General features: G+C 43.1%; 1 protein-coding gene across 1 annotated transcript; it reads left to right on the plus strand.

The window, feature by feature from the left end:
* ANP32B (acidic nuclear phosphoprotein 32 family member B) lies at window positions 1–27,168 on the plus strand. The gene is made up of 7 exons (XM_065878774.1): window positions 1–416; window positions 12,083–12,232; window positions 15,443–15,565; window positions 20,952–21,141; window positions 24,280–24,404; window positions 25,427–25,502; window positions 26,716–27,168. Exons 1-7 carry the CDS (start codon window positions 363–365, stop codon window positions 26,781–26,783), a joined length of 786 nt encoding a protein of 261 aa, XP_065734846.1. The 5' UTR covers window positions 1–362; the 3' UTR covers window positions 26,784–27,168.

A 27,168-nucleotide genomic window follows, 5' to 3' on the forward strand; every position in this document is an offset into this window, starting at 1 on the left:
TGGTGCACCGCGGCCGCCGAGCCGAGCGGCGCCGCGCGGGGCCGAGTCGAGCCGAGCAGCCACCCGCGACGCGTCGCCGGTTTAAGCGCAGTGCGGGGCCGCGGCCGGGGGCGGCGGTAGTGAGAACAGCGCTGCGCTCCAGCCCCCTTTTCCCTCCATGGTTTCTCTCCGCTCCCGTGAGTAACTTGGCTCCGGGGGCTCCGCTCGCCTGCCCGCACGCCGCCCACCGCCCGGGACCGCGCCGCCGGCCTCTGCTACGAGCAGACCCCTTCTGACGGCCCTCGCTGCGCAGGCTGGGACGCCTCTCCCCCCTCCGCCCCCGCCGCGGAAAGTTAAGTTTGGAGAGGGGGGAAGAGAGAAACATGGACATGAAGAGGAGGATCCACCTGGAGCTGAGGAACCGGACCCCGGCAGCTGTAAGCAGAGCCCCCTTCGGGCGCCCTCTCCCCCGATGACTTGCATGTAATGGTGGCCACCTGCGGGGCCCCGACCGCGGGTTCGCCGGCCCGGCGCGGGGAAGAGCGCAGCTCGCGGGCTCGGACTGGGAAGGCGGGCGAGCGCGGAGGGGGGAGCGAGCGCGCGGGGATTAACTCTTTGGCGCCCACGGGCCCCCGCGGCCGTCCGGGGAAGGCGGTGGGGTGGGGAAAGCAAACTTTGAGCTCCTCACCCGCCGGGGTCCTTTCCCGGAGGAGCGCGTGTGCGTGTGGCCGGCGGCAAGGGAGGGAGGAGGGGGTTGTGTAACGCTGGGAGCCATGTTTGCAGCCTCCCGGGACGCGCGGCCGGGCGGAGGCCCGGCCTGCCGAGGAGCCGCGCGGCCAGCCGGGGCTGGGCCCATTGCGGGCCAGGCCGGGCTCCGCGCGCCCCGGGCCGGCCGGGGAAGGGGCTTGGGCGGGGTGGGGGGGGGCTCCTCCGGCCAGGCCTCGCGGTTGGCGCCGGCCCGGCTAGGGCAGGGACCGAGGGGCGAATAGGGGGCTCTTGGCCTCTGAGGGGGACGGGAGGTCCCCTCGGGCGCTGGGGGGCTTGAGCGGGCATGGCTTGGCGCGCGCGGAGCGGGGGAGGGGCGAGCTCGGGCGGCGTCGGTGGCGCAACCGCCGCCCCTCCCCAGGCCAAGTTTGAAAAAAGGATGCGGTTCCCGCCATTTTTCAAGCCTAAAAATAAAACTTTCTCCGGCATTTCTCTCGCTCCCTTTTTGCCCCCCGGGCCTTCCCCAGTCCGGGCCTCCCAGGGCGGGCCTTGCTCGGCCTGGGGCCGCCGGTGTGGCGTAGGCGGCTTCTCCCTTCCCCCGTGCCGCCGCAGCGGAGCCCTGGGGCCCCTGCCTGAGAGGCTGGCCCCTCGGTGTGGGCGGGCGGCGGCGGCTCCTCGCGTCAGCCGGGGCGCGCCACAGGCCGACACAGCGCCATGTTGGCGAGCTCTCGTCTCCCTCCGCCGCGTGAGCCGGCCTGCTGGCTCGGCCAGCCGGGCCCTGCCCGTCCGCACCGGCGGTGGCTGTGGGCCGCCGCTCCCCGGGCCGAGGCTGCGGCTTGTATGGTGCCCGCCTCGCCAGGGCTTGGCTCGCTCTGGCTGGAGCCGCGCGCTCCGGCCGCCGCCGACTCATCTCTTGGGCGCGCTGCCGTCTCCCTCCCCCTTTCTTAAAAGGGCAACGCCAGGCGACCGCCTCCGCCCCGGTCGAGCGTCGGGGGCACAGGCGGGCCTCGGCTGGGCTCGCGGGCCGGGCGGCCTCTGTCCTCGCACGTGCTCCAGGGCCGCCGACCCAGGCCGGCACTCGCCCGCCGCGGCTGCGTGAGCGGCGGGTGGACGTTTAAGAATCGGCTTGCTTTTCTCCCCTGGCCCTCCCCGCGAACTAGAGCGCCTTCCCGTGGCCGGGCGCGGGGCCATGTTTCCTGGCTCCTGCGCGGGGAGGCCGTGCCTCTGCCAGACCCCTTCTTCGGGTGAGTGGCGTCTTTTGGCCCTGGGGCAGCCGATGCTGGCGATGGGCGCGTTTCGTGCAGTCAGGGAGCTATGGGTAACAAGTTGCCAACTTGTGGGAATTCGTCAACCGGCTTTCCCTTGTGTGCATGAGGTTTTGAATTCCTGAGGTCTTCACAAATGAGGTGCCGGGTCGCTGCACCTCGTAGCCTCCCCGTTTGTCCCTGAGGACCTCGGGGGGTGGGCGTCTCGACTTGGTGCTCTGGGTTTTTAAGATTGAGGTTTGACCTCAGTGGTCCCTTCGGTCCATCAGTCAGACATTTTGTGTCGGCCACGTGCTAGTATATTGAACCGTTAAGCTTGTTCATACTGTAAACCTTGTAGAGTTGTGATCTCATTTTGAGGAGTTGTTAATTTAAGACGTCTGAATTATTACTGCGTAGTTCCAAATGAGGAGAATGTGGAGGAATTAGATGTAGCCAAATTTTCCAAAAGAAAAGTACACATGGGTCTTCAAAGTGCCTTAAAATCTGGAATTTGAATTCTTTGGGGGTGCATAAAGTACTCTTAAAATACTCAGCTAAGAGCACTGTTGCTCCTTCTGGGAAGTACAGCTGGGCTAGTTGTATGTGGAATTTGTTCTTATATGAAATAACTAATATATTGCTTTTTTAAAACATATATATGTGCAAGCGTTAATTTTTCAAGAAATCAGCTTAAGCCTTGCCCTTTTGCCCAAAACAGGCTAGAGTCGTGAGACTATTTAACTTATACTGAAAGGTCAGTTTGTCAGTTGCAGTATTCACATATCAGGAACTCAAAAGCCACAGGTGACTAGTGGCTACTGTTTTGGGCTGCACTCTCCTACTGTAATCCACTGGTTTTTGTTTTTTAATATATGACCTTTTTAAAAAAAAATACCTTGACTTTTTAAAATTTTTATTTATTTATTTTTGGCTGTGTTGGGTCTTCGTTTCTGTGTGAGGGCTTTCTCTGGTTGCGGCAAGCGGGGGCCACTCTTCATCACGGTGCGCGGGCCTCTCACTATCGCGGCCTCTCTTGTGGAGGGCAGGCTCAGTAGTTGTGGCTCATGGGCCTAGTTGCTCCGCGGCATGTGGGATTTTCCCAGACCAGGGCTCGAACCCATGTCGCCTGCTTTGGCTGGCAGATTCTCAACCACTGCGCAACCAGGGAAGCCCTTGACTTCTTAAAAAATTAATTTATTTTTGTCTGTGTTGGGTCTTCCTTGCTGCACGTGGGTTTTCTCTACTTGCGGGGGCGGGGGGGTCTACTCTTTGTTGCGGTGTGCAGGCCTCTAGCTGTGGTGGCCTCTCCCGTTGTGGAGCACAGGCTCTAGGCATGCAGGCTTCAGCAGTTGTGGCTCGCTGGCTCAGTAGTTGCGGCGCACGGGCTTAGTTGCTCCACGGCATGTGGGATCTTCCCAGACCAGGGCTCGCACCTGTGTCCCCTGCATTGGCAGGCGAATTTCTAACCAGTCTGCCACCAGGGAAGTCCGTAATCCACTGGTTTTATTAAATAAATATTTGAGTACGAACAGTATGGCAGGGCCTGGAAAAGCAGTGTGAACAATGCAGAGAGCAGCCCCTTCCGTCCTGAAGCCTCAGAACCTAGTGGTGCCTGTTGCACTGTGCAAGTAAGGGGGCCTTGGGAGAGTGTCGTGGGAGCCAGCCAGGATTGTGGGGTAAAGAATGGCTCGCCTTGGGCTTCCCTGGTGGCGCAGTGGTTGAGGGTCCGCCTGCCGATGCGGGGGACGTGGGTTCGTGCCCCGGTCCGGGAGGATCCCACATGCCGCAGAGTGGCCGGGCCCTTGAGCCATGGCCGCTGGGCCTGTGCGTCTGGAGTGTGTGCTCCTCAATGGGAGAGGCCACAACAGTGAGAGGCCTGCGTACTGCAAAAAAAAAAAAAAAAGAATGGCTCCCCTAGGGACTCTTACAGGGAGACTGAGTAGGAGTTAGGTTCTTAAGAGGGGAAAGCTTTGACCTTAAACTGAAGGCTTTGGGGGGTGAGGGGAAGCTGTAGGAAATTTTAAAATAAGAGTTTAAAAATGTTTTGCACAAAAGCATCATCTTTAAGGTAAGTGAGAAGTTCCAAGATGATTCTAAGTCAGCTAGTCACATGGCTCCATATGTTGTGGAGCCAGCTGTTAAAGAGTAGCCTTGACCTCTGGAATCCTGCACACTCTTGTTATTTGGGGAAAGAAGAAGAACCCTGTCTGTATTGAATGTATTGGTATAATGACAGGAGGCTCTTAAATGCACAGCACAGTGTATTCCTTGGTTGACCTTGATGTCATCAAGTGAGCTTTAAGACTGTTTGAGGAGGGTAAGTGGAGGCTTGATCATCAGTGTTTTTGTTTTAGGACCAGATGGGCTTTTTTTTTCTCTTCAATGGAATTTTTTAAAAATAAATTTATTTATTTTTGGCTGTGTTGGGTTTTCGTTGCTGCACGCGGGCTTTCTCTAGTTGCAGCGAGCGAGGGCTACTCTTTGTTGCGGTGCGTGGGCTTCTCATTGCGGTGGCTTCTCTTGTTGTGGAGCACGGGCTCTAGGCACACGGGCTTCAGTAGTTGTAGCACACGGGCTCAGTAGTTGTGGTGCACGGGCTTAGTTGCTCCGCGCCATGTGGGATCTTCCTGGACCAGGGCTCGAACCCGTGTCCCCTACATTGGCAGGTGGATTCTTAACCACTGAACCACCAGGGAAATCCCCAGATGGGCTTTTATTGTGAATGTGGCTTTTTTGTTTTTATTTTATTTTGGGGTTTGAAGAAGACCCTGGTAACACTTTACTTCTTGTGTTCTTTAGTCGAAGTACATGAGACAGACCAAGATAATAGGTTCCATTTCACCTGTTATAAACCGGTATGCTCATTTCCCTAAGGGGGTGACTCATAAAGAACTATAATAATTCAGTTTTTTCTCAGTCCAAAGCACCTCGTTATATCAGAGGTTTGTTCTCATAGTGGAAAAAATGGCTTAAGATGGCATTTTAAAATAATCTTCAAAAAGAACAGTGATCACTGTTTTTAAATATAGGCAAGGATAGGAAATACTTCATACAAAATATTATTGGTGTTGTCAGTTATTTCACTGAGAGAAAATTGTATAGTACTAGAACATACCATGTATACCACAGAAATTGGTGGTGTTGTCAAATGTGAGAAGAGACATGCAGTAGCGAGATATAGATATTATCTATATCTAAATTTGTAATTTAGATATATTCCAGAATTTGAGAAAATACCTGTTCTTTATGTGAGGCCCTAATCTTTCTATTATGCCAAACATGCCACTGATACGAGCACCTCATTAACTATGAATCTAGGGGTATCTAGCCTTGATGTTAGCTCTGTTCCAGTCTTGTGTTCAAAGTTAGAAAGTCATGCAGTTCCTGTGGTTTACAATCAATGCCCCTGTGGAACACTGGTGGGCTGTATGCTAGACTGAGACATTTCATATCCCACAAATAAGAGTAGTTTTTCCTTAGTCCCAATTTACTAAAAAAAATTACTTTTAAAAATAAATAACGTGAGGGGACTTCCCTGGCGTTCCAGTGGTTAACGCTTCACTGCCCCAATGCATGGGGCACGGGTTTGATCCCTGACTGGGGAACTAAGATCCCACATGCCGCATGGTGCAGCCTTAAAAAAAAAAAAAGGAAAAAAAGACAACGTGAGAAGAACCTTTCCCCCAACTTTTGGCATTTATTGTTTTGTCTGTTGTGATGTGATTTGAGCTCCGTGGAATATTCTAATTGGTTGCATGCAGCTAATTGGGTTCTTTTCCTTGTATAAGGAATACAATCTTCATTGAAGAAAAATTTGATACAGATAAGCTAAAAAAAAATAGTAGATATAGATAAGGAAAAATTTAAAAACTCAGAAATCTCATACACACCCATCCTACCATCTAGACATTCTGGTGTATAGTCCACGAGAATTTTTTTTTCTAAACTCAGATCATGCTATTAATGCATATAATATCTTGTTAAAATATAGTAAGCATCTTTATCTTTCTCTGGCACAGTTTATTATTTTACAGCCTCATTGTTAACGTCTGCATAGGTCATAATTTTTTTTTTTTTTTTGCGGTACTGGGGCCTCTCACTGTTGTGGCCCCTCCCATTGCAGAGCACAGGCTCCGGATGCCCAGGCTCAGCGGCCATGGCTCACGGGACGGGCCCAGCCACTCCACGGCATATGAGATCTTCCCGGACCGGGCCGAGGCACAAACCCGGGTCCCCTGCATCAGCAGGCAGACTCTCAACCACTGCGCCACCAGGGAAGCCCTTCATAGGCCATAATTTAACCATCCCCATTAGGTGGTTAGAAGGTTTTTTACTGTTGTAAGTAGTATTGAAATGAACATTTTGTAATGTGAATCTCTGTCAAATTGCTTTCTAGAATGGTTCTCCCCACCAGTAGGGTATGAGTGTTTCCTTCCTTCATACCAACAGTTCTGCCATCCAAACACATTTGAGAACTGCTAATGTTCTATTCTACTGTCATTTTGCAAACATTATTTTAAAATAATAGTAGGGTGGAAGGTTTGAAGACTGGTTAACTCAGAAAGAGTTACTTTCCACATTTTTGGACATATTTCCACATATTTCACTTACTATAATAATCATGTATTTTCTAACAAAAAATTGATAACTCAATGATTTTTAATCCACTGTATCTTCTTTTCCCCTCTTATAACAATTATAGTTGATGATTGGGGAAGGTCACTCAACCAGTTACGGAAAATTTATTTTCTTTTTTTTTAAAGAGTAGCTGGGGGGCTTCCCTGGTGGCGCAGTGGTTAAGAATCGCCTGCCAATGCAGGAGACACGGGTTCGAGCCCTGGTCCAGGAAGACCCCACATGCCACAGAGCCGCTAAGCTCATGCGCCACAACTATTGAGCCTAAGCTCTAGAGCCCACGTGCCACAACTGCTGAAGCCCATGTGCCTAGAGCCCTGCTCCGCAACAAGAGAAGCCACTTCAATGAGAAGCCCGCGCACCACAACTAGAGAAAGCCCGTGTGCAGCAACGAAGACCCAGAGCAGCCAAAAATAAATAAATTAAATAAAGTATAAAAAAAAAGTAGCTAGGGAAGTAGGAAATGAGAGCAAGTTGGAGAGGATGAAAGGAAAATTCCTTGATCTCCTATGGGGCTCCTAGCCCCAACCCCTGTAACTTGGTTGCAATGTATTTCAAATTTTGCATTGAAAAACTAGAGTATCAGCTTTGCTGATAACTATCAAAAACAAAAGTTGAATAGGAAACAGTTTGGATTTTTGTCTTTAGCTCTTAAGTGATTACCTTAAGTTAATGTTTGAGAAAAAACTAGTTTAGTTGGAAGATGAGGAATGAAGAAGAGTGAATTTGGCCCCCAAGGTTAAGTCATCTTTCTTCAATCAGAAAGCCTGGTAACTCTGCCTTGGATCAAATAGCTCCCTGAGTTGTGCCCACAAATGTACAAGTGCCTGCCCAACCTTCCCTCCTGGGAGGATTTGGGACATAGGAGGAAAAACTAGGGCCGCTTTTTCTTGATTAGAGCCTCCCATTTATTCTGGGTCTAGATTGGGATGCCATGGCATTGTATGTCCCCCACCCCATGTACCTTCCTTTGTAAGGCAGTCTGGATCCCTTCACCCTCAAGAAGGAATTGGGGGAGAGGGGAGGCTTAGTTATCTCAAGTGCTGCTGACACAATGCCTGAGAGCAGACACCTTTTCACCAGGGTCCTGTTTAGAACTTTAGACTGGCTAGAACGCTGCTTATGGCAGGCTTTCCAGACCTGTCATCCTTGGGCACAGCCCTAAGTGGACCCTCCTTTGGTCTCTGCTTTCTGCAGTAATTTCTCACTGCTCTGTGCTTGTTTGTGGCTCATCTTCTTACTGTGCCTCTGGAACTTTGTTCTGGGGTTAGCCCATTTCTTTACTACGTGCCTTCCTGGAAAAGTCTAGCGACATGATTTCACTGCTGAGCCATACAGCCCAGCCCTTCCCTGTACTCGCCCCAATACATTCTGTTGCCTCCTACTCAAGGAGAAAATTAAAGGTCTCAGGTGTGCGTTCCCTGACTTCTCACTCTCCCACTTACAAACTTACCTGCACCTGTACCCATCCTAGCCATCTCTTCTCCATGAAAGAGCTGCCCCATCCTCAATAAGAGTAGAATAACATCTCATTTTTAATATGTATCTTTTATAATTTGTTGTTGTTGAATGATTTTTTGTTTACTGATGATTTATATTTTTATGGCTTGTCTGCTTTTTTGTCATTTCTTTTGGGGTGTTTGGTTTTTTCCTCACTTAGGGTAAAAACAGTATCCTCAAGAAAAAGATAACTATATGCAAATACCTAGAATTTCCATATGTCAAGAAAGGTCACAAAAAAGTGTTAAGAGGGATTGGTTGCCATTTTAAATAAAGAACTCAAAACTCAGAGACTCTAACGTTTATATTTTTTTTCACCTAGCAATAGATTGTGAGGAAACAATCCTTATTACAAAAGAAATTTCACATAAAAAGATAGCATGGCATTATATATAATAAACTTGGAAACATGTTCAGTAGGGAGGATTGTAATTTATGGTGCATCCATACACTTTAATTTCTTTAGCCATTAAAAAATATTTATAATTGTTAAAATATGCTAAGTAATATTGTTTCATCTTGCTGTATTTAAAATATACAAAGACTGAAAAAAAAACCAAAGTATTAAGTGACAAACAGCAATATGCTTTGCATTAATGTGTGATTATGCTTAAGATCAGAAAGTAGGTTCTCTTCATACCCAGGTTTCCTCTGTGTCATCATCTGCTCATTCCCCTACAATCCAGACACAAACCCCAATGCCATTTTTTCTGCATTTGACAGTTGTGAAGGCTCCTTCTCATACTGAGGTATGGTGGTAACTAAAATAGACATGACCCTGCCATCATGAAGCTTGATGAAATTTCAAGGCTAGCAGTGACCTTTTTTAAAAATTATTTTATTTTTAATATTTATTTCTTTATTTGACCCCGCTAGGTCTTAGTTGTGTCATGGGGGATCTAGTTCCCTGACCAGGGATGGAACCTGGGCTCCCTGCATTGGGAGCGTGGAGCCTTAGTCACTGGACCACCAGCGAAGTCCCTAGGAGTGACCTTTTTTTTAACCTTTATTTTTCTTAATAGATTAATCTCATCATAGAAATGTTAAATAAGGTTATGGAAAAGTCCCCCAGCCAGTCAATTTCTCTCCCTGAGAAGAATATAAGAAAGTGAATGTGTGATATGTGACATAAATGAAAACATTTTATACATTTTGTGCCTTTTTCATCATACACTGTATCCTGGAAATGAGTCCTTTGTTGATGGACAGTTATATTGTTATCTAATTTTTTTCAATCCTTTTTTTTCCCCCCCTCAGTAACTTCTTATGCCTTATTTCATAAACCTTTCTGGGTGTTTGAAACTAATGCTTCACCTTTGGGTACTACTGATTCTTCTCAAGTCACCTTTGCAGGATCCCCCAGGTTCCATCCTTGGTTCTCTTCCTAGGAATTCCATCTTTTCACTACTGTCTCTACCCTGATGACTTCGAAATCAGAACTTAAAACTAGAACTCCCATGAACTCCAGACCCTCATGTCCAGCTGCCTGGGGATACTTTCACCTGGACTTCTCATGAGAATTTTAAACTTGGTATTCTTTGTGGTATTCATTATATACCTGCTCCCCCTCTACCCCGATCCCATCCCCAAAGCTGTTCCTTCCTATTTCCATCCAGCTACGTAGTTCCCATTTCTTTAAACCAGAACCTCAATTCCTCTCCATCATCTTTCATACTCAGCAGTTAGATTTGCAGATTTGGACCACTTTAACATCTTTTTTTCCCTCCCAATTTCTACTTGATTCCTATTCGGCTATTTGGTTCAGCAGACTTTGATGACTCTAGTTAAAGCAGAATTTTACCAGTTGAGAGAAATGTCCAAGAGGTACACCCATGGGCTGGGAGGCAAAATGGCTATCTAAATTCCTCCTTACTTGGCTTTTGGCATATTGGTGTCATTCTGTATAACGTTTTTGGATTCTCTGTCAGATATAGTCATAGAAAACCCCCCAAATCAAATAGAAACATTTAGTTGTACTGCAGTATACTACTTAGGTTGGTGGGTGATTACAGTTGACCTTTTTTTAAAAAAAAATGATTTGCTGGTTTTACTCTTTTTAATAAATGTATTGTTTTTTATTTATTTATTTTTGGCTGTGTTGGGTCTTTGTTGCTGCACCTGGGCTTTCTCTAGTTGCGGCAATGGGGGCTACTCTTTGTTGCAGTGTGGGGGCTTACCATTGTGGTGGCTTCTTTGGTTGCGGGGCACGGGCTCTAGGCGCATGGGCTTCAGTAGTTGTGGCTCACAGGCTTTAGAGCACAGGCTCAGTAGTTGTGGTGCATGGGCTTAGTTGCTCCGTGGCATGTGGGATCTTCCCGGACCAGGGATCGAACCCATGTCCCCTGCATCAGCAGGCGGATTCCCAACCACTGTGCAACCAAGGGAAGTCCTACTTTTTTTTTTAATACAAAAGAAATACATGCTTGTAGAAAACTTAGTACAGATAGGAATAAAGTAAATAGCAAAGGTCTTTGTCATTCTCCTGCACCCTTTCCCAGTATTCACTATGCCCCAAGCACTACTTTCTATAACAGTTCTACTTCACAGATGAGGAAACTGAGGCACAGATAGGTTAAATGACTTGCCTAAGGTCACACAGGTTGTGAGTGGCAAAGCCAGAATTCAACCCTAAGCATCTGTCTCTGGAGCCCTGCTCTCCTCAGTCTACCTTAAGTTTTCAGATATGCTAATTTTCATCAGAAGAGGAAAAAATGTCCCAGGTAGCTAGAGAAAAGTGGAAGGAAGGGAAGAAAGAAACAAAAGATATAATGGGCCTGTATACATCCTGAAAGCAAGGCTTCTGAAGAGGAAGTAGAGTAGTGAGAAGTAGTGAAGAAGCGAGCAAGAAGTTGTGGTGTTGTGGGTGTCACCGACTCTAAATCAGTTTCCTTCTCTGTAACTGAGGGAAGGGTATGGTGGTACAAAGAAAAATGAGTAAATTCTCCATAAATGTTAGCAATTGCTTGAGTAGTATCCTTGGATTTTGTATGAGAGAATAAAGATACTACTAGCCCCTATTTTCATTTTAGAACTATCAGCATCTCCTCATACATGCTTGATTAATGCTATTAAACGTGTTAGATTCACTGCAAGAATGCCTTTGGCAGTTAAAACTAATTTGCATCAGTGTAAATTTATCAAAACGTGTTTAAAACTTGCAAGTTTCAGAGTCAACCACAGAGCAAGAATGGCAGTAGGGATTATCATGGTAGATATTCACACAGTAGACTTTATTAAATAATCAGTATTCACAGTCTTCAGATGTGATACCTTTGGATGGATTTGAATTCTGAATTTCAGGACCTCCAAATAAGGAGATTTTGTTGCCTGAAAAAGGAACCTAATGTCTAACAGTTCTCTCCCCTAGAGATACTTTCTTACATGTAACACAAAATGATCTTTGTTTTGAATTAAGGCCTCTTGCATCTTGATCTTTTCCTAGTGTTAGAATAATCTTAGTAAAGATTAATAAGACCAAAAGTAGAAATGTATAGTCCAGAAACCTGTAGCCACAATCTCTTAGTGACCTTGATGAGAAAAGTGAAGCTTTCCTCTTTTCCTTGTGTCAGTCTCCTGGGCCTTGAGGAAGACTTGGCCTAAAGGGGTTGCAGGGGTTGTGGACTCGGCCTAAAGAGGTTGCAGGGGTTGTGGTGGGGTATCTTCACTCCGCATTTGTAGTTAAAGCTGCCCCTTGCGGAAGAGACTTGGGAAAAGGAATAAGGGGGGTATCATTTCTTCACTTATCTTGTAAGAACTGTAGTTTCTGTCTCTGGAAAATAAAGAGTTTAAATCTTTATTTGTATCATGGTGTGACATTCCACCCTTGATATCTATTAGAATATTGTTACTAAAGGCTTAATCATTTTTCATTTATTTATAACTGTGACCTTGGTCTAAGTTGAGGCTGCCACTATATGTGGGTGGTTTGGTGGGTATTTATGGTTGGAGTTTTTGAGTTTTTGCATTGTTTTCTGCATGTTTTTTAAAGCTTTTCTTCCCTACTTTGTCACCCACAGGTTCGAGAACTTGTCCTGGACAATTGCAAATCAAATGATGGGAAAATTGAGGGCCTAACAGCTGAATTTGTGAACTTAGAGTTCCTCAGTTTAATAAATGTAGGCTTGATTTCGGTCTCAAATCTCCCCAAACTACCTAAATTGAAAAAGGTAAGTGCTTTTTCTTTAACAGTAGAAGAGAGAACCATCCTACGGAAGGGAAAAATATATGATTCTATCTGTAAGGAAGCGTTTAGTATAGCAGAAAGCATATGGCCTTTGGAACTGGGCAGATCTGGGATTGAATTCCAGCTCTAACGTTTCCCTGATGGGTAAATCTTCCTCAGGTTACTTAATCTCTCTAAGACTCAGTTTCCTCATCTGTAAACTTGTAATACCACCTGACCTTGCAGAATTGCTGTGATGTTTGGAAATAATACATGTAGGGTGCTGAATAAATAGTAGTTATGAAGAATAATTATTTTGTGAATAATTTATTACTTGTTATGAATCTGTTGCTATGATGTTAACTCATTGTTCTTAGTATGCTCTGGTTTAAGAACCACAGGTGCCTCCCATTCTTCGTGTTTTATGTTGATTAAGGGAGAATTGAAGTATAGACCTTTCAAATTTGTAGTCTATGTTATTTCAAACACATTATGTAATTCTTAATGACTAGGAAGTTTAAAATGTGTTGTGATCGACTGCAAGAGTTCATTTTAACAAAACTGCTGTACTTCCCTATCCTAGTTGACGGCCCATTGTTAGGGCTTTATTGGTCTAATTATAAACCAATCGCTATCCCCCCTAAAACCCCCCCCCAAAAAAAACAACAAACAAAAAAACCTCAAGAAAAATGTTTTTTTCATGTCCTTGCACGTTGCCCTGTCACAAAGCCCCAGAATGTCAGAACTGGAAGAAACTTAGATCTTCTAGCCTTGTTTTACAGGCACAGCAGTAGACCCAGAAATTACAGAAAGGTACAGTAATTTGCCTAAAGCCACCCACAGAAGTGGTTAGTACTGGAACCAAAGCTAGAACCCATATCTTCCTATTTGCTAATCCAGTATCCTTTCCATTACATACGAAAATGTTTGTGGTCATGGCAGTGTTGCAGAATTCTCCACTGTTTACCTAATCTCTTTATTAGGGAGTTTAAGTTGAACCTTCATCTAAAAAAGATACACATAGAAAACAAATCAAATTGAGGCAAAGGACAAGTAGGCTGTTCCTGTAACTTGCTTGCTTGAATTCTGAGAGGGACTTGTTTCTTGGTTAAGTACATGAATTAAAATCCAGAAGGGCTTTTTACTTATTTGCCTTTTTTAGGTAATAAATGCTCAGGAAGTCCTCATAAGTTTCAGGGCAACCCTCCTGTCAGAAAGAATTCTGTTGTGTTTAAATTTGTAAATTTTTTTTCTTTTTTCTGACAGTCATTTCCTTTAGAGGTTCAAGTGTAATCCTTTTATGTTTGCATAGGTTATTGTGACATTGGAAGCTCTGATTAGCCTATAAAAAACTGATGGCTTTTTAGCCTGTATCTACATAAACTTGATGCTAGCAGGTCCCTACTGTGTGTTTTGTGTTTTGTTCTGCTTTCCTAGCATCCTGGTACATTTTCCTGAATTACCATGGTCTGTGTACTATCACACTTATTCAGAAAGTCAGTGTATCAGGGAACAGTGTATCAGTGTATCAAATCCTTCTGAAGTCCTATTAATCACTTACCTTGTAGGGTCAGAGAGGGAGGAATAGAGATATCTGTAAACCAAACTTAAAGGCACATTGCGTGTTCTCACAGCTGATTTTCTTCCTACCCTAGAGCACAGGTTGTTTTTTTTTTTTAACAAGAAACAGGTTCTGAAAGAAATTTTGGTGTATAAATGTCGCAGGTTTCCTAAATTTACACATTGATTTCATTTCAAAATAAATATGCCACTAAATGCTTTGGCAGATTGCCTTGTTATCTCTACTCCCTAAGATACTCATGTTGAAAGGATGTGAATACTACATGTGTCAATATTCTAACCAACCAAGAGAAATTTTAGATATTTTACTGGACTGTCCCATCAGAAGGAAAAAAATGTATTGAAATGTTGCATTTTTCTCTTCCGAAATGCTTAATAACACCAAAGCAGCAGACTTACTGTTTTTTAAACTCATTCTTTCAACGAATATTTAAATTTTTAAAAGTTCCTCTATTCTGCATTATGTACTTCATTTCATTGCATGCCAGACTAAATTGCATAAGTTGTCATGCTGTTCTAGGTACATACCATAGCGGGGAGCACATTGAAGCTAGCCTGCCTGGCTTCAACTCATAGGTTCACCGATGTAACAGCTGTGTGATCTGTGGGCACTTATATAGTCTCTTCATAGTTCATTTTTGTCATCTGTAAATGGGGGTAATAATTCTACCTACCCCATAGGGTGATTGTGAGATCAAATGAGTTCATGGATTTCTAGTGCTTTGAACAGTGCCTGAAGTACTATGTAAGGGTTAGATACAGTTACCATTGTTGTTGGCAGTTAAAAGAGAATTGAAACTAGCTGTCTGGCTTTAGTTTTCTTCATCTGCAAAATGAAGAGTTTGAATTAGATGCTCTCAACCATCTTATTTTTCCAGGCTCCAATTTCTTTCACTCTAAGAGTCCAATATTCCTTGGTGAAGGCTCGTTCCTTCATTGGCATACCACTTGCTGTGCTACTTGACCTGCAGCTATGAAATTAGAGTGGGTTCTTAAAAAGGCTAGTGCCAGGTTTGTGTAAGAAGTGTCCTCTGGAGAGTTGGTTTCGTCAGCCCTTTCGAAGCCGTTGCCCCAGTCCCTTTTTCCAAAATCATGGAGCTTCTTTAAGGGCTTGTACCATTCCTGTAGCCTTCAGAGCAACATTCACTGGTGGCTTCCAGATGTAGAACTCCATGGCGAGCCAACACTGAACAGAACCAGATTAGGTTTCAAGTGGGCATTGTGAGCTTTGCTTGGCACACAGAATAGCTGCTTAGAATGCACAGACCATTTACCCTTCCTGGCAGGTATAGAGTATTACAACTTCTCAAAGAATTCTCATTTGCTTTGACCCACTTTTTAGGTTAGAAAATGTATTTGCTGATGTTAGGGGCCAGCAAACCGTTACAGTTAGCAGCTGGTTAAGAAAATACAACTCTTCTAATCCTAACATGTCTCTCCTTCCCAGAAGTGTTCCTGGGATCTGTAAACTACTTATTTGGGTTTAATCAAACAAAATGAACACACCTGCTCTAATAAAAAATAGAGATCATTTGATCTTGGTGTTTGAGAACTGTATTCATTATTTATAACACTTTAATGATATGTGTTTCTCTGTGTGTATTTGTGTGCTGTGTGCATTTTCTCTTAACAGCTTGAGCTCAGTGACAATAGAATCTTTGGAGGTCTGGATATGTTAGCAGAAAAACTTCCAAATCTTACACATCTAAACTTAAGTGGAAATAAACTGAAAGATATCAGCACCCTGGAACCTTTGGTAAGTAATCAAGAATTTGAAAACCAGGACTTATTGGTCATTTTCATTTTCATATTTCTTTATTGTGAGGGAAATAATTGGAAATAATAATTGACTGAGAAAATGGTGGTTTTTTATAGTACTTCTTATAGAAAGAGTCCAGTTTTAAAGAATCAGGGCCTCTTTAGTCATACATGTTCCTGTGACTTTGCTCTCCCTCCCTTATTATTGTGGTAGCTTCCTTCAAAGGGGAATTCTTTTCTTTTTTGTCCTTTTAAAATGTCATATATTAACTATAGCCTTAAACATTTATCTTAAAATTGTTTACCCAGACTGGCCAGACTGTTCTATATTATACTTTTACAGAAAAGGCTGTTTATATTGGGTGACATATCTGATCTGTAGATGGAACAGGCCAAGGGCAGCTCCAATGAGTTTTAGGTCTTCTAATTCATGATCTTGTGTTGTAGCTGGATCACTGTTGCCTAAAGTTTTGCATGGGAACCCCCAGATTCTCCTCAGTCTTAAATACTGGGATAAGCTATGGAAAGTTAAATGCCAGTTGGGTTATAGACTTGCTGTGTGACCTTGGGCAAATTGCTTCTTCTCTCTGGGCCTCAGTTTCCTCACTTATGAAGCAGGAAGGGTAATAATCCCTGCCTAACTTACCTCACTTAGGAGTTCTGAGAATAAGATAAGGTAATGCACTTACTTTGCTTTGTAAGTTGGGAAGCTGTGTTAATGGGGGTCCAGTCTAGTGGAACTTGTAGTGACCAGAAAAGAGCTTCTGGAGGCAGGGGTTAATGCAGGGTAGGGGTAGCCCCACAGCCTGTTCTCTTTGGCTGCCACCTGGAAATTCCTATTCCATTCAACAATTCAAGATTGTTAAATGACTTTTTCCCCTAAATATGACATTCTATTCATAGAAGTAGAATTCTATTTTAATAAGGCTAATGAAACTCAAACTTGTTTCATATCACCCAAAGAAGTTTGTGGCAGCTTTCTGGGTTTTTGTTTTTTTTTTTTCTGTTGTACATAAAGTCAGTATTTCCATCTGGCTTAACTTGCAAACATTAATTGGGAGAGGGGCTATACAGCGGATAGGAGCTGTCTTTCAGGATCCAGCAGAGCAGAACCCAAGAGGATAAGGCATCCTTCTGCTATCTCTATCTTTTCTGATATCACAATATATTAAAATATTTGCACTTCATATCATTTGTATAGAATGTGCTGTTGATATTTCAAGAGAAGATAGAGTTAAATTATGACTTTTAATAAAGAGGATTTCCGGCTAAAACTATAGGGTCTTTTCCCTCCTAATAGTAATTGAGGGTCTGTTCCAATGTAGATTTAGTCACTGTTTACCGAGTCCCTTTGTTTTTATGTTTCATTAAGTAGACCACATTTAGCTCATTTCTCATAAATGTTGCGAGCCTGTTGTTCACCTTTGCTCCATGAATTTTGTCCCCTCTTTTCTGTTACCAGTTCACTCAGATACTTGGGCTCCCTACTTTTTCACTAGTTCTGTTTTCCTCCAAATCAGTCCCCATTTCCAGTGTTTAAGCAAACATTTATTGCAGTTTGCTTTATTCAAGGATGTTAACATTTGCCCATGTATCCTCATGTAATGCAAAGAAGAGGGAATGTCTTCCTTTTAGAAATGAGGAAACCAAGTTTAATTACTCAGCAGCTGCAGAATAAATGACGAGTAGGGATTCAAATCCAAGTCCATCATTCTTTCCACTGCCCTTGGGACGTGTTCTTTTCTCTTTAACCTATAAGTTTATTCCATACCCAAATTGACCTAAGCTGGGAGTTCCAAAAGGAGCACTAAATTAAGTGCTGATGGTCTCCCAGTCCCATGGGGCACTCTAAGCCTTTATTGTTTGTGTTAATGACAGGCTATCAATTTAGGGTCATTGTAAGCACAGGAACCCCTTCTCTCTAGAACAGAGCACCAGGCAGTACCTTTCCATGCTAAATCACTGGCCATTGCCTAATTCTCCTGGCAGCCTTAGTCTTCTTTGATGTTTCATCAGAAGCTTTTGTCAGTGTCCTAGCATTCAGAGGCAGAGCAGAAGCAGACATTGTGTGGGAGTTGTTCCTGACCTGGTCAGTGATTTATTAGGGCCCTTTGGTGGCTATGAAAGTCTCAATCCCCTGGGGCAATGAAGTATGAGAAAAATAATCATTATAATATCTACCATTTTTGGAGGATCTGCTATGTACCATACACTGTAGTGGTTGCTTTATGTATGTTATCCCATTAGTAATCCTCAACATTTCTATAAAATGGATAGAAATAGCATGGCCCTCATTTTACACATGAGGAAGCTGAGGCTTAGGAGAGGCTGAATCCCTTGTCCAGAGTCACACACTTGGCTAGGGAGTGACAGAGCCACAGTGCCACACACCCAGGGCTGTCTGGGAAAGGCTGAGCTGCCATTCTCCTGAACTTTCTATTCAGATTCCTGGGGGCGCTAGGTGGGTCCCCTGACGTTATAACTTCAGGATAAATAAAACTGTAGGAGAAGGTGAAGGGGGGAAATGTTGGGTCCACTTTGACTTCTGAAAGTATTCCTCAGTGGGGAAAACACCATCCTCATCCTCATCAACCACATACATTTTGAACTCCGTCTACGTTGAGCCCAGTTCTTACAGTCAATGCAATGATTGTGAATGCCTCTGCTTACTACAGGGACATTAATCGAGAGACAAAGAAGGCATCAATTCAAACTTCCTTGGACACCTTTTTTAAGAGACCTGGGCCATCCAAACCATCCCCCAAAGCCCTTCTAAATTCTAAGAAGGCAAGCAAAATTATTGTTAATAAAATGTTTAATGTTTATTATGGCTAGCCTATTAGTTTTAGGCCAAATTTCTGAAATGGTAGAGTTGTGGTTTTTTATTTTTGTTTTTTTTTTTTAAGCAGTATTTACACATTACATTGGGATCCTGAATAATCTGTGTGTAGTGTATTTTGGGCCTTAAAGCACAATTTTACTGCTTTAAACAATTCTAGAGTCCTACAGTTATTGGGGGTTTTGTTGTTTATTTGCTTTCGCTTTGTTTTCTAGCATACTGTTTGGCATGTCCGAATTATTCATAATGGGTCCTTTCTGAAGAAGTAGCAAAAAATGTCACAGATTCAGAGTTGCAGAAACAGGAAAGCCTTGGAGGCCCTGTGTACTAGGCTAGTTGATAGAATTAGAAAACGGGCTTGGGGCACTGTTGAGCATTAAAGATCTGGAGTTGTATGTATTTTTGCACATCCATTCCTAGGAAATAATGTTGAACAGTAAATGGCTCATTCCTTTGAGTGAAGAATTTATACTGAGCCTCTGGGAAAGCTGCCTAAATATATTCATGGTTCTATCTTAGCTGGTATAGAGTCAACCTTTCTGTGAAGAGGAAAGAGTTCTACAGTTGTCTGGGGTGGTATTTCAGCATTTTTTTCCCTCTTTGTCAAGAAGTCATACCTGGGCTTCTGGGGGTCAGGGGCTGTCCAGTAGGGAACCTAATCTGAAAGCTACATGACAGAAAAGCAGTTCTCCCTATGATCAGAAGGGCTGGGGACAGCTTTCTTAAGACCTCAGTGTACTGACTTACATAAGCACATTATCGGATCCACAAAACTCTTGGATCACTGTACCTTGGTGTTTTGAGGAGTACATTTGTCTGTTGCTGTAACACTGTTTGTATTCCATGCTTGGCTCCATGTTCCCAAGGGCTGTTCAGTGAGAATAAAACCAGTGTGGGAACCTCTTTGATCAGGAAGACGAAGATTTGTGAGTGCAGGGATCATTAACCCCTTCCTCTAAAGGACCAGATAATAGATCTTCTAGGCTTTGTAGGCCATGCAGTCTCTGTCACAACTACTCCACTTTGCCATTGTAGCATAAAAGAAGCCATACATAATACGTAAACAAGTGAGTGTGGCTGTGTTCCAGTAAAACTTGGTTTACAACTATGGGAGGCAGGCCGGAGTGGGCCAGCCAGCTGTCATTTGCCAAGGCCTGCTTTAGAGCACAGATTTTCAAATGATTTTGTAACTCCCAAGAACTACACAGATACCTCAAGTCCTGCAGACAAGGTTTTGTTTCATCTTTGTTTCTTCCCAGGTCCTTATGAATGTTGAAATAGATTTCCCAATAAAGCGTCGAAGTCTTTAAACATCAACATTTATTTTTTTACAACTTGCTTCATACAGAGATCCTCTCAGTAATTTTTTAGAGAATGGCAAACTTTTCTCTTGACTCAGAACCATTAAAAGTTAAATTTATGAAGCCGTATATCCATATGCCCCCCAAGCCCCTATTTTAAAAGGCACCAGGCCTCACAGTACTTCACATTTTGTGTTTACTGTTTATCGGTTTTCCCCCTCTACTGCTCCCTATGAGGGTCTATTGTCACTTTCTGTTGCTGTCTCCTTACTTGCCTGTAATACTAACTCTGCCCTCCCAATCTCTTAATTCCCCCTTAATCAAAACTTAATAGACCTGGTATTGAAATACTAGTACACTGATGTAATAACAAATGAAGATCTGAGTAGAATATGTGGACATTTTCCTATTCGCTTTGGCTGCTCAGAAAACTTCTTGGGCCAAGTTTTTAGATCTTAACTGTTTCAGATAGATGAAACTGAGGTTTCAAACAAAGAGGTATTACAACAAAACTTGAAGGTATGGTAAAATCAGAAGAATTTTACTTCAGAAAGTTCTGGTAATAGTGTCAATCTTTTCCCCCAAAATTAAAAAAGAAGAAAAGAGTGTAAAGTTTCTCTACTTGTGAAGTTTCAACTCTGAGTCCCCCTTCTTTTCCCCCAGCTTGCACTGACTCCTGTCTTCCCAGAAGATATCTGCATCACCACACTTTGTGCTTTACTAGGTTCTGTTCTTGAGTGTTTCCCATCTATGTCCCCAAGTAGAAACGTCAAGGATCTTGATGTTGATTGATTTCATTGAAAAATTTTTTTCCCTTCCTATTCTACCACCCCAGAGCACTGAAGACTGACTGCTTGATAACCCAGCAAGTTCTTATTGGTCATTTGATTACTCAAACATTAAAACCTAGTTTTGAACCAAATTTGTTAAAGTCTCTGTTTTGTCTCATATTGTAAAAAGGTCCAGTTTTAATAAATATTTCAAATTCATATTTCTTAAGACTGTTCATACTGCCAAAAGAAAACAGTTCTCTGAGAGGATAGAGGTAGAAGGGAAGGACTAATTAAAAATCTAGTGACCTAATATAAAGGTTGCAAAGGACTTGAAATGTTTTCCTATGTACAAGGCTGAGTAGGTAGCAGCTAATTGAATTCAGAGCCTAGAATTTTACCTCTTTAGGAGATGGGTTTTGTTGCTTATGTTCCTTTGGTTTAGTAGGTATGTTTCTTGATCCTTTTCCTCAGAAAAAGTTGGAATGTCTGAAAAGCCTGGATCTGTTTAACTGTGAGGTTACGAACCTGAATGACTACCGAGAGAGTGTCTTCAAGCTCCTTCCCCAGCTGACCTACCTGGATGGCTATGACCGAGAGGATCGTGAAGCCCCTGACTCAGATGCCGAGGTGGATGGTGTGGATGAAGAAGAGGACGATGAAGGTGAGTGGGCACAAAGCAACGTGCAGTGAACTTAATTTCTGCTTTCCAAAGGTCCTGATTAGGCCACTGAATGCTCTTGCTATTGAGAAAAATACTTTATATCCATGCATGTAGGCGTTCTGTTAAATTTGAAACTCTTAGGGCATTGAAGTCTTCAAATGATAAAAATAGAAATTGGTTTGTTAGCTAATTAGTCTTGAATTTGGAGCCTAGAGATCATAGACTTCTTCAATCCATTTTTTGAAGTACTTGTGGTTTATGGTTTACTAAAAGGACCATTGCCTCAGGTCTCCTGCCTTTCTCCTAGCTGTTTCCCTTTCTTGGCTAATGCCAGCTTATCCTTACCAACTCAGCTTTGTCAACACTTCCAGGAAGCATTTTATGATGCTGGAGACCTAGGTCCTTGTATGTGCCAGAGCATCCCCTCGCTTACCTCTTTCGTAGCACTTGTCACTCTGCTATTCTTGTCCCTTCCAACTATGCTATGATTACCTTCTTTTTTTTTTTCATTAATTTATTTAGCCACATCAGGTCTTAGTTGCGGCACGCAGGATCTTTCATTGTGGCATGCCAGCTCTCTAGCTGTGGCTTAGTTGTCCTGCATCACGTGGGATCTTAGTTCCCCAATCAGGGATCGAACCCTTGTCCCCCACATTGGAAGGCGGGTTCTTAACCACTGGACCACCAGGGCAGTCCCTATGATTATCTTCTTATCTCTTTATTCACAGGGCCTAGCACTTGGTACATGTTTTTTACATTCAAATATAAAATCTTTCCTGCTTTGATATATGACTATAGAGTTTTAAAAGGTAATGATTTGAAAGCACTATGTGTTGGATTCCATTTTTCATTAATAAAGGAAATAATTTCTAGCTATAACATGGAATTAAAATATACTTTTTATTTTTGACATTTTTTAAAAATATATAAATTTATTTATTTTTGGCTGCATTGGGTCTTCGTTGCTGCGCGTGGGTTCTCTCTAGTTGAGGCGAGTGGGGGCCACTCTTCGCCGTGGAGCGCGGGCCTCCCATTGCGGTGGCCTCCCTCGTTGCGGAGCACAGGCTCTAGGCACGCAGGCTCAGCTGCTCCGCAGCATGTGGGATCTTCCCGGACCAGGGCTCAAACCCTTGTGCCCTGTGTTGGCAGGCAGATTCTTAACCACTGTGCCACCAGGGAAGCCCCTATTTTTGACATTTGATCAAGGTTTTTTACATCCTGTTATCTTTTTTTTTTGCGGTACGCGGGCCTCTCACTGTTGTGGCCTCTCCCGTTGCGGAGCGCAGGCTCCGGACGCGCAGGCTCAGCGACCATGGCTCACGGGCCCAGGCGCTTCGCAGCATGTGGGATCCTCCCAGACCCGGGCATGAACCCATATCCCCTGCATCAGCAGGCAGACTCCCAACCACTGCGCCACCAGGGAAGCCCCATCCTGTTATCTTTAAGAATCTTTGTATATTTTCTACCCAAACTATCCCTCCTGATTAGCTTGTGCTTTCCTTGCACAGTGACTTGTTTACTCTGAGTCACTCTTAGGATAAAAGGTTTCTCACCTGAGTGGGTTAGAGGAAGCAGAGCTATGAGTGATCACATCAATCAGCATGAAGAAAACTTATTCTCCGAGAATTCCTGATGTTGCTAGAATTTGCAGCATTACTGTATTTAAAGTATTATTTTAAATATCTCTTTAAAGATGAACGTTTATAAGACAGAAATGGTTAAGAAAAGTGGAGAACATCATCAGGCACCTTGGTTGCAATTAGTGGCGTAGTACTCTGGAAGCATTTTACAGTTCTGTTTTGCAGCAGGTTTGAGACAAGGCAAAAAGATGGGATGTTAGATGGTAAAGTGGACACTGAATAGGATGTTTCCTCTTGTTCCAAATGTTTACATCACTTAGTCCCTTTGTTGCTTGTTCTCAGTTTTTCTTAAAAACCAGTCTGGTTGTCCATATTTAAGTCCACCTTAAATGGGTTGAGCAGCCACCCATGTGCAGGAGCCTGTAAAGAAAATTCCTTGGAGAGTGGAAGGCAGTTCTTGAGAGCAAGATCAGTCAGGCAACAAGTATTTGAGAATTTCCTATGTGCCAGGCTTTTAAAACTATCTAAAAAAAAAAATTTCCTATGTGCCAGGCTTTTAAAACTATCTAAAAAGTAGACTAAAAATAGTTTTAAGAAAAAACAAACATGGTTCCTGTCCCTTGGAGCTTACTGTCTACTAAGAAGAGAAATGTTAAGTAATCATAACTAAATAATAATCACAAGTGAGCAAAGTGTGTGGTAATGGAGAAGCACCAGGTGTGTGAGAGCATAGGAGCTGAGACTGGGGGTCTGGCAAGTTGGCCTGAGGAAGTGATGTTTAACTGAGACTCAAAGGTTGAGCCAGTGTTAGCCACACAGAAAAGAAAGGGAAGAGCATGTGGGGTCTGGAGGCAGGAGAGAGCACAGCGAGCTCCAGGACCTGGAGAGGTAAGAACTAGTTGATGAGAGGCCTGCACCAAGTGGAGTAGAAACACAGGACACAGGTGCCTTTCAGCCTGCCTGGCTACCACCACTGCCCCCACCCCCATCCCCACCATGGGGTTATTATGGGTGTTTCCCAGGTTCCTGATTTGCACAGCTGGTTTGTGCTGGTACCCTTACCCCAGAGGAGGTTGGTGGATCTTTTTTGTTTTTTGTGTGTGTGTGTGTGTGACTTTTTACTATGGAGAATTTCAGACATAGACAAAGGTAGAAATAACAGTAAAACTAACTTTAACTTTCATGTTCCCATTACTGAGTTTCAGCTGTGATCTGTTCACGCCTGATATTATTTTACAGACACACACACTCCCACCCACTTCTCCCCTTCCTTATTTTGAAGCAAATCCTAGGTATTGTATCATTTCATCGGTAAGTATTGTAGTGTACACTTGGTCTGCCAGGACTCCTGGCCTCTGGATTTTATGGGGCTCAGGTCAAAGGGACTGAGCCTCAGGAACTTGCAAGAAAGGAGGTGACTGTGGTTCGTGGTTTTCCCTGACATTGGTGTGGCCCAGCATTTGTCCTGTGGACCAACCCAAAGCTCCCCACCACCTGAGTAGGTGTACCTTGTGAGACACACAGGGTATTTGATGTATTACTTTTGGACGGTTTTCAGAAGGAGAAGATGAGGACAAGGAGGAGGATGAGGATGGTGAGGAAGAAGAGTTTGATGATGAAGAGGATGAAGATGAAGACGAAGATGTAGAAGGGGAGGAGGATGAAGATGAAGTCAGTGGGGAGGTCAGTGCACCTCTTGCTGTCCTTCTTCCCGTTTGTAATTGAAATAAAAGTGTGGATTGTTTAAAAAAGAAGTCTTCTGAAGAAATTAGTATGCTTGTAAATAGACTAATGGCCATCTGATTAATTTAGCTCTTGTCCCCCTTTTAGTAAATACTAAATAGAATACTTACTGAATGCTAACTAGGCAGTGCTTGGCTCTGCAGAGTAAGTTTTGACCCTTTAACTTTGGGAGGCAGCAGCAAGTTGAGTATTCATTCAGTACGGTGAGAAAACTGGAAACATTGAGAACTGATGGGATGTCCTCCCCTTTGTTGTACTGAAGTGAAGGGTATGTTTACCAAGTCTGAACTTCTTGTATATCCAGCTTAATGCAGTAAATGCATTATGTACCTGCTGTGTTAAAGAGTTGAGGATGAAAAGTTGAAGAAAAATGTGGTCCTGCTCTGAAAAAGGCAGGTAGTCTAATTTATGGGACAGGCAGTAATAACAGTTATCTCTGAGGAGCTGAATACCATAGAAGGATAGGAGAAAGGAGTGACTTTGACCCTAAAGGGGACTTGTGAATACAGGCCAAGAAAATTAGACATCATCCAAAAAAAAAAAAAAATGTTCTTTTGTAGTACAAACGTAAGGCTGAACATTTGTATAATCTCATAGGTGTCTAATGAAATTGTTTCTGAAAGAAGCTTTTTATAGGAAAGGGAATATGGAAGTCTTTGTCCAAACATGCTTTGAAGTTTTTTAAATTATTTCTGGAGTTACCCATCGTAAGTTGTATACTAATTAAAGATGTCTTTAATTAATGCTTACTTCTGAAAAGCAATTTTTAAAGAAAATTTTTAATTAAGCTCATTAATTTAAGAAAATCCAGCAGTTCTCAGTATATTAAAGTAGATAAAAGTAACATTACAGTTTTCTCTTTGAATGAACTGTTAAATTTAATTGACAGTTCTTGTTTCTCTTTGTACTTCTTAACTTGGCAGAATTAATCTAATAATGATATGCTATTTACCATTCTTTAGGAAGAAGAATTTGGACATGATGGAGAAGTTGATGAAGATGAAGACGATGAGGATGAAGATGAGGATGAGGATGAAGGTGGGTTACTGCATGCACTTTGGTCCCTCTCAGTTAAAGATCAAGGGAAATGTCCATTAATTTAGAATTTGAAATCACTGAGAAGAAAATAAAATGCATTTGGCCCTGGTGGTCTTCAGAAGCACTTGTAAAGCCCCATTAGTGTGTGTGTACTGGTTCACCCACCTGCTCTACAGCAGTTAGTAGTGCCTGTATGAGGATAGGCGGCCCCAGCCTCAGTCCCCACATGTGTTTTTAGACCCCATCGTTTGTGTTACTGTTAGGCATGAGATTTCTGTGTTTGGAATTTTTTCATTAAAAAAAATCTTAATTGGATTGTAATCTTTGCAGGGTAGATAAATAGCACCTTTCTAGTTTTTATTGGTGTTATTCCTTTCCCCACCACAACCAAAACCAGTGAAACATCTGTTTATTTATTAGAAAGTAGATTCTAACGCTTGTGTAAGTTTCAGAGTACTGGGTTGGTTGCTGTGCTTTCTGTTGGTTCATACTTTCTCAGCAGCATCTTCTCTCAGTGCAAGTCACAGGACTAAAATTACTTTGGATACAGCAATGATTAGGACCTGGTCTCTGCCTTCAGGGAGCTTTTTGGAACACAATTTAGTGCAGATTTAGCTAATTTCATTAAAGTAGCAGTGAGTTTTTACTAGTTGAAAAAACAGAACGATGTGTAGGTCTCTGTGTCTCAAATACTTAAGGAGTCTGAGAAGTCTCTTTTTAGTTAATGTAAACTTGCAACAGTTTGAGTCTTGCCATGTTCTAGGCTAAATACTTGTGCTATTTCATTTAATCCTCAGAATAACCCTATGGAGTCAGTGCCATTGTCCCCATTTTACAAATGAGGAAATAGGCTTAAGGAGCTCCAGGGTCCTTGCTATTTATTTTAATAACTGCTAATGTCTGATTTTGGTGACCAACAAGTGTAAGAAAAATAAACATTTGGTTAGACAGCAACTTAACTTGAGAAAACTGAGTTAACTTTGCTGTGATTTGAGGTGCTGCTGTGCATTTGACCCTTCTTGGTTCCGTGGCTGCTATTTATGCTTCTTAGAATTAAAACTTCTTAATTAACAACCTGTTGATTTGATCAAGCTTACATCATGTTTTATCTCCCAACTGTTAAAAAATGCATTGTTGTTACCTCTGTTAGCAATAATGAGGCAAAGTAAATGCCTTTCCAGTTGTCTCAAAATGAATTTTTATTATTGTACAGAAGAGGAAGAAAGCGGGAAAGGTGAAAAGAGGAAGAGAGAAACAGATGATGAAGGAGAAGATGATTAAGACCCCAAATAACCTGCAAAAAAAGAACTGTTCAGTATTGGTTGGACTGCTCACACGGATTTGATAGCTGTTTAAAAAAAAAAAAAAAAAGTAGCTGTGATACAAACCCCAGGACACCCACCCACCCAAAGAGCCAAAGAATAGTTCCTGTGACATTCCGCCTTCCTCCATTTAGTCCCTCTTGGAAATCCACCACCAAGCTTGGGGACTTCACCCCAACAAAATTGTAAGCATTGTTAGGTTTTCGTGTAAGACTCTTGCTGTAGCGTGGATAGCTGTGATTGGTGAGTCAACGGTCTGTGGCTGCCAGTTACACCGAGATTGTAACAGCATTTTTACTTTCTGTACAACAAAGAAGCTTTGTAAATAAAATCTTAACATTTTG

Source organism: Phocoena phocoena, chromosome 6, assembly GCF_963924675.1.
Source record: "Phocoena phocoena chromosome 6, mPhoPho1.1, whole genome shotgun sequence".
In the NCBI taxonomy this organism is placed as follows: domain Eukaryota; kingdom Metazoa; phylum Chordata; class Mammalia; order Artiodactyla; family Phocoenidae; genus Phocoena; species Phocoena phocoena.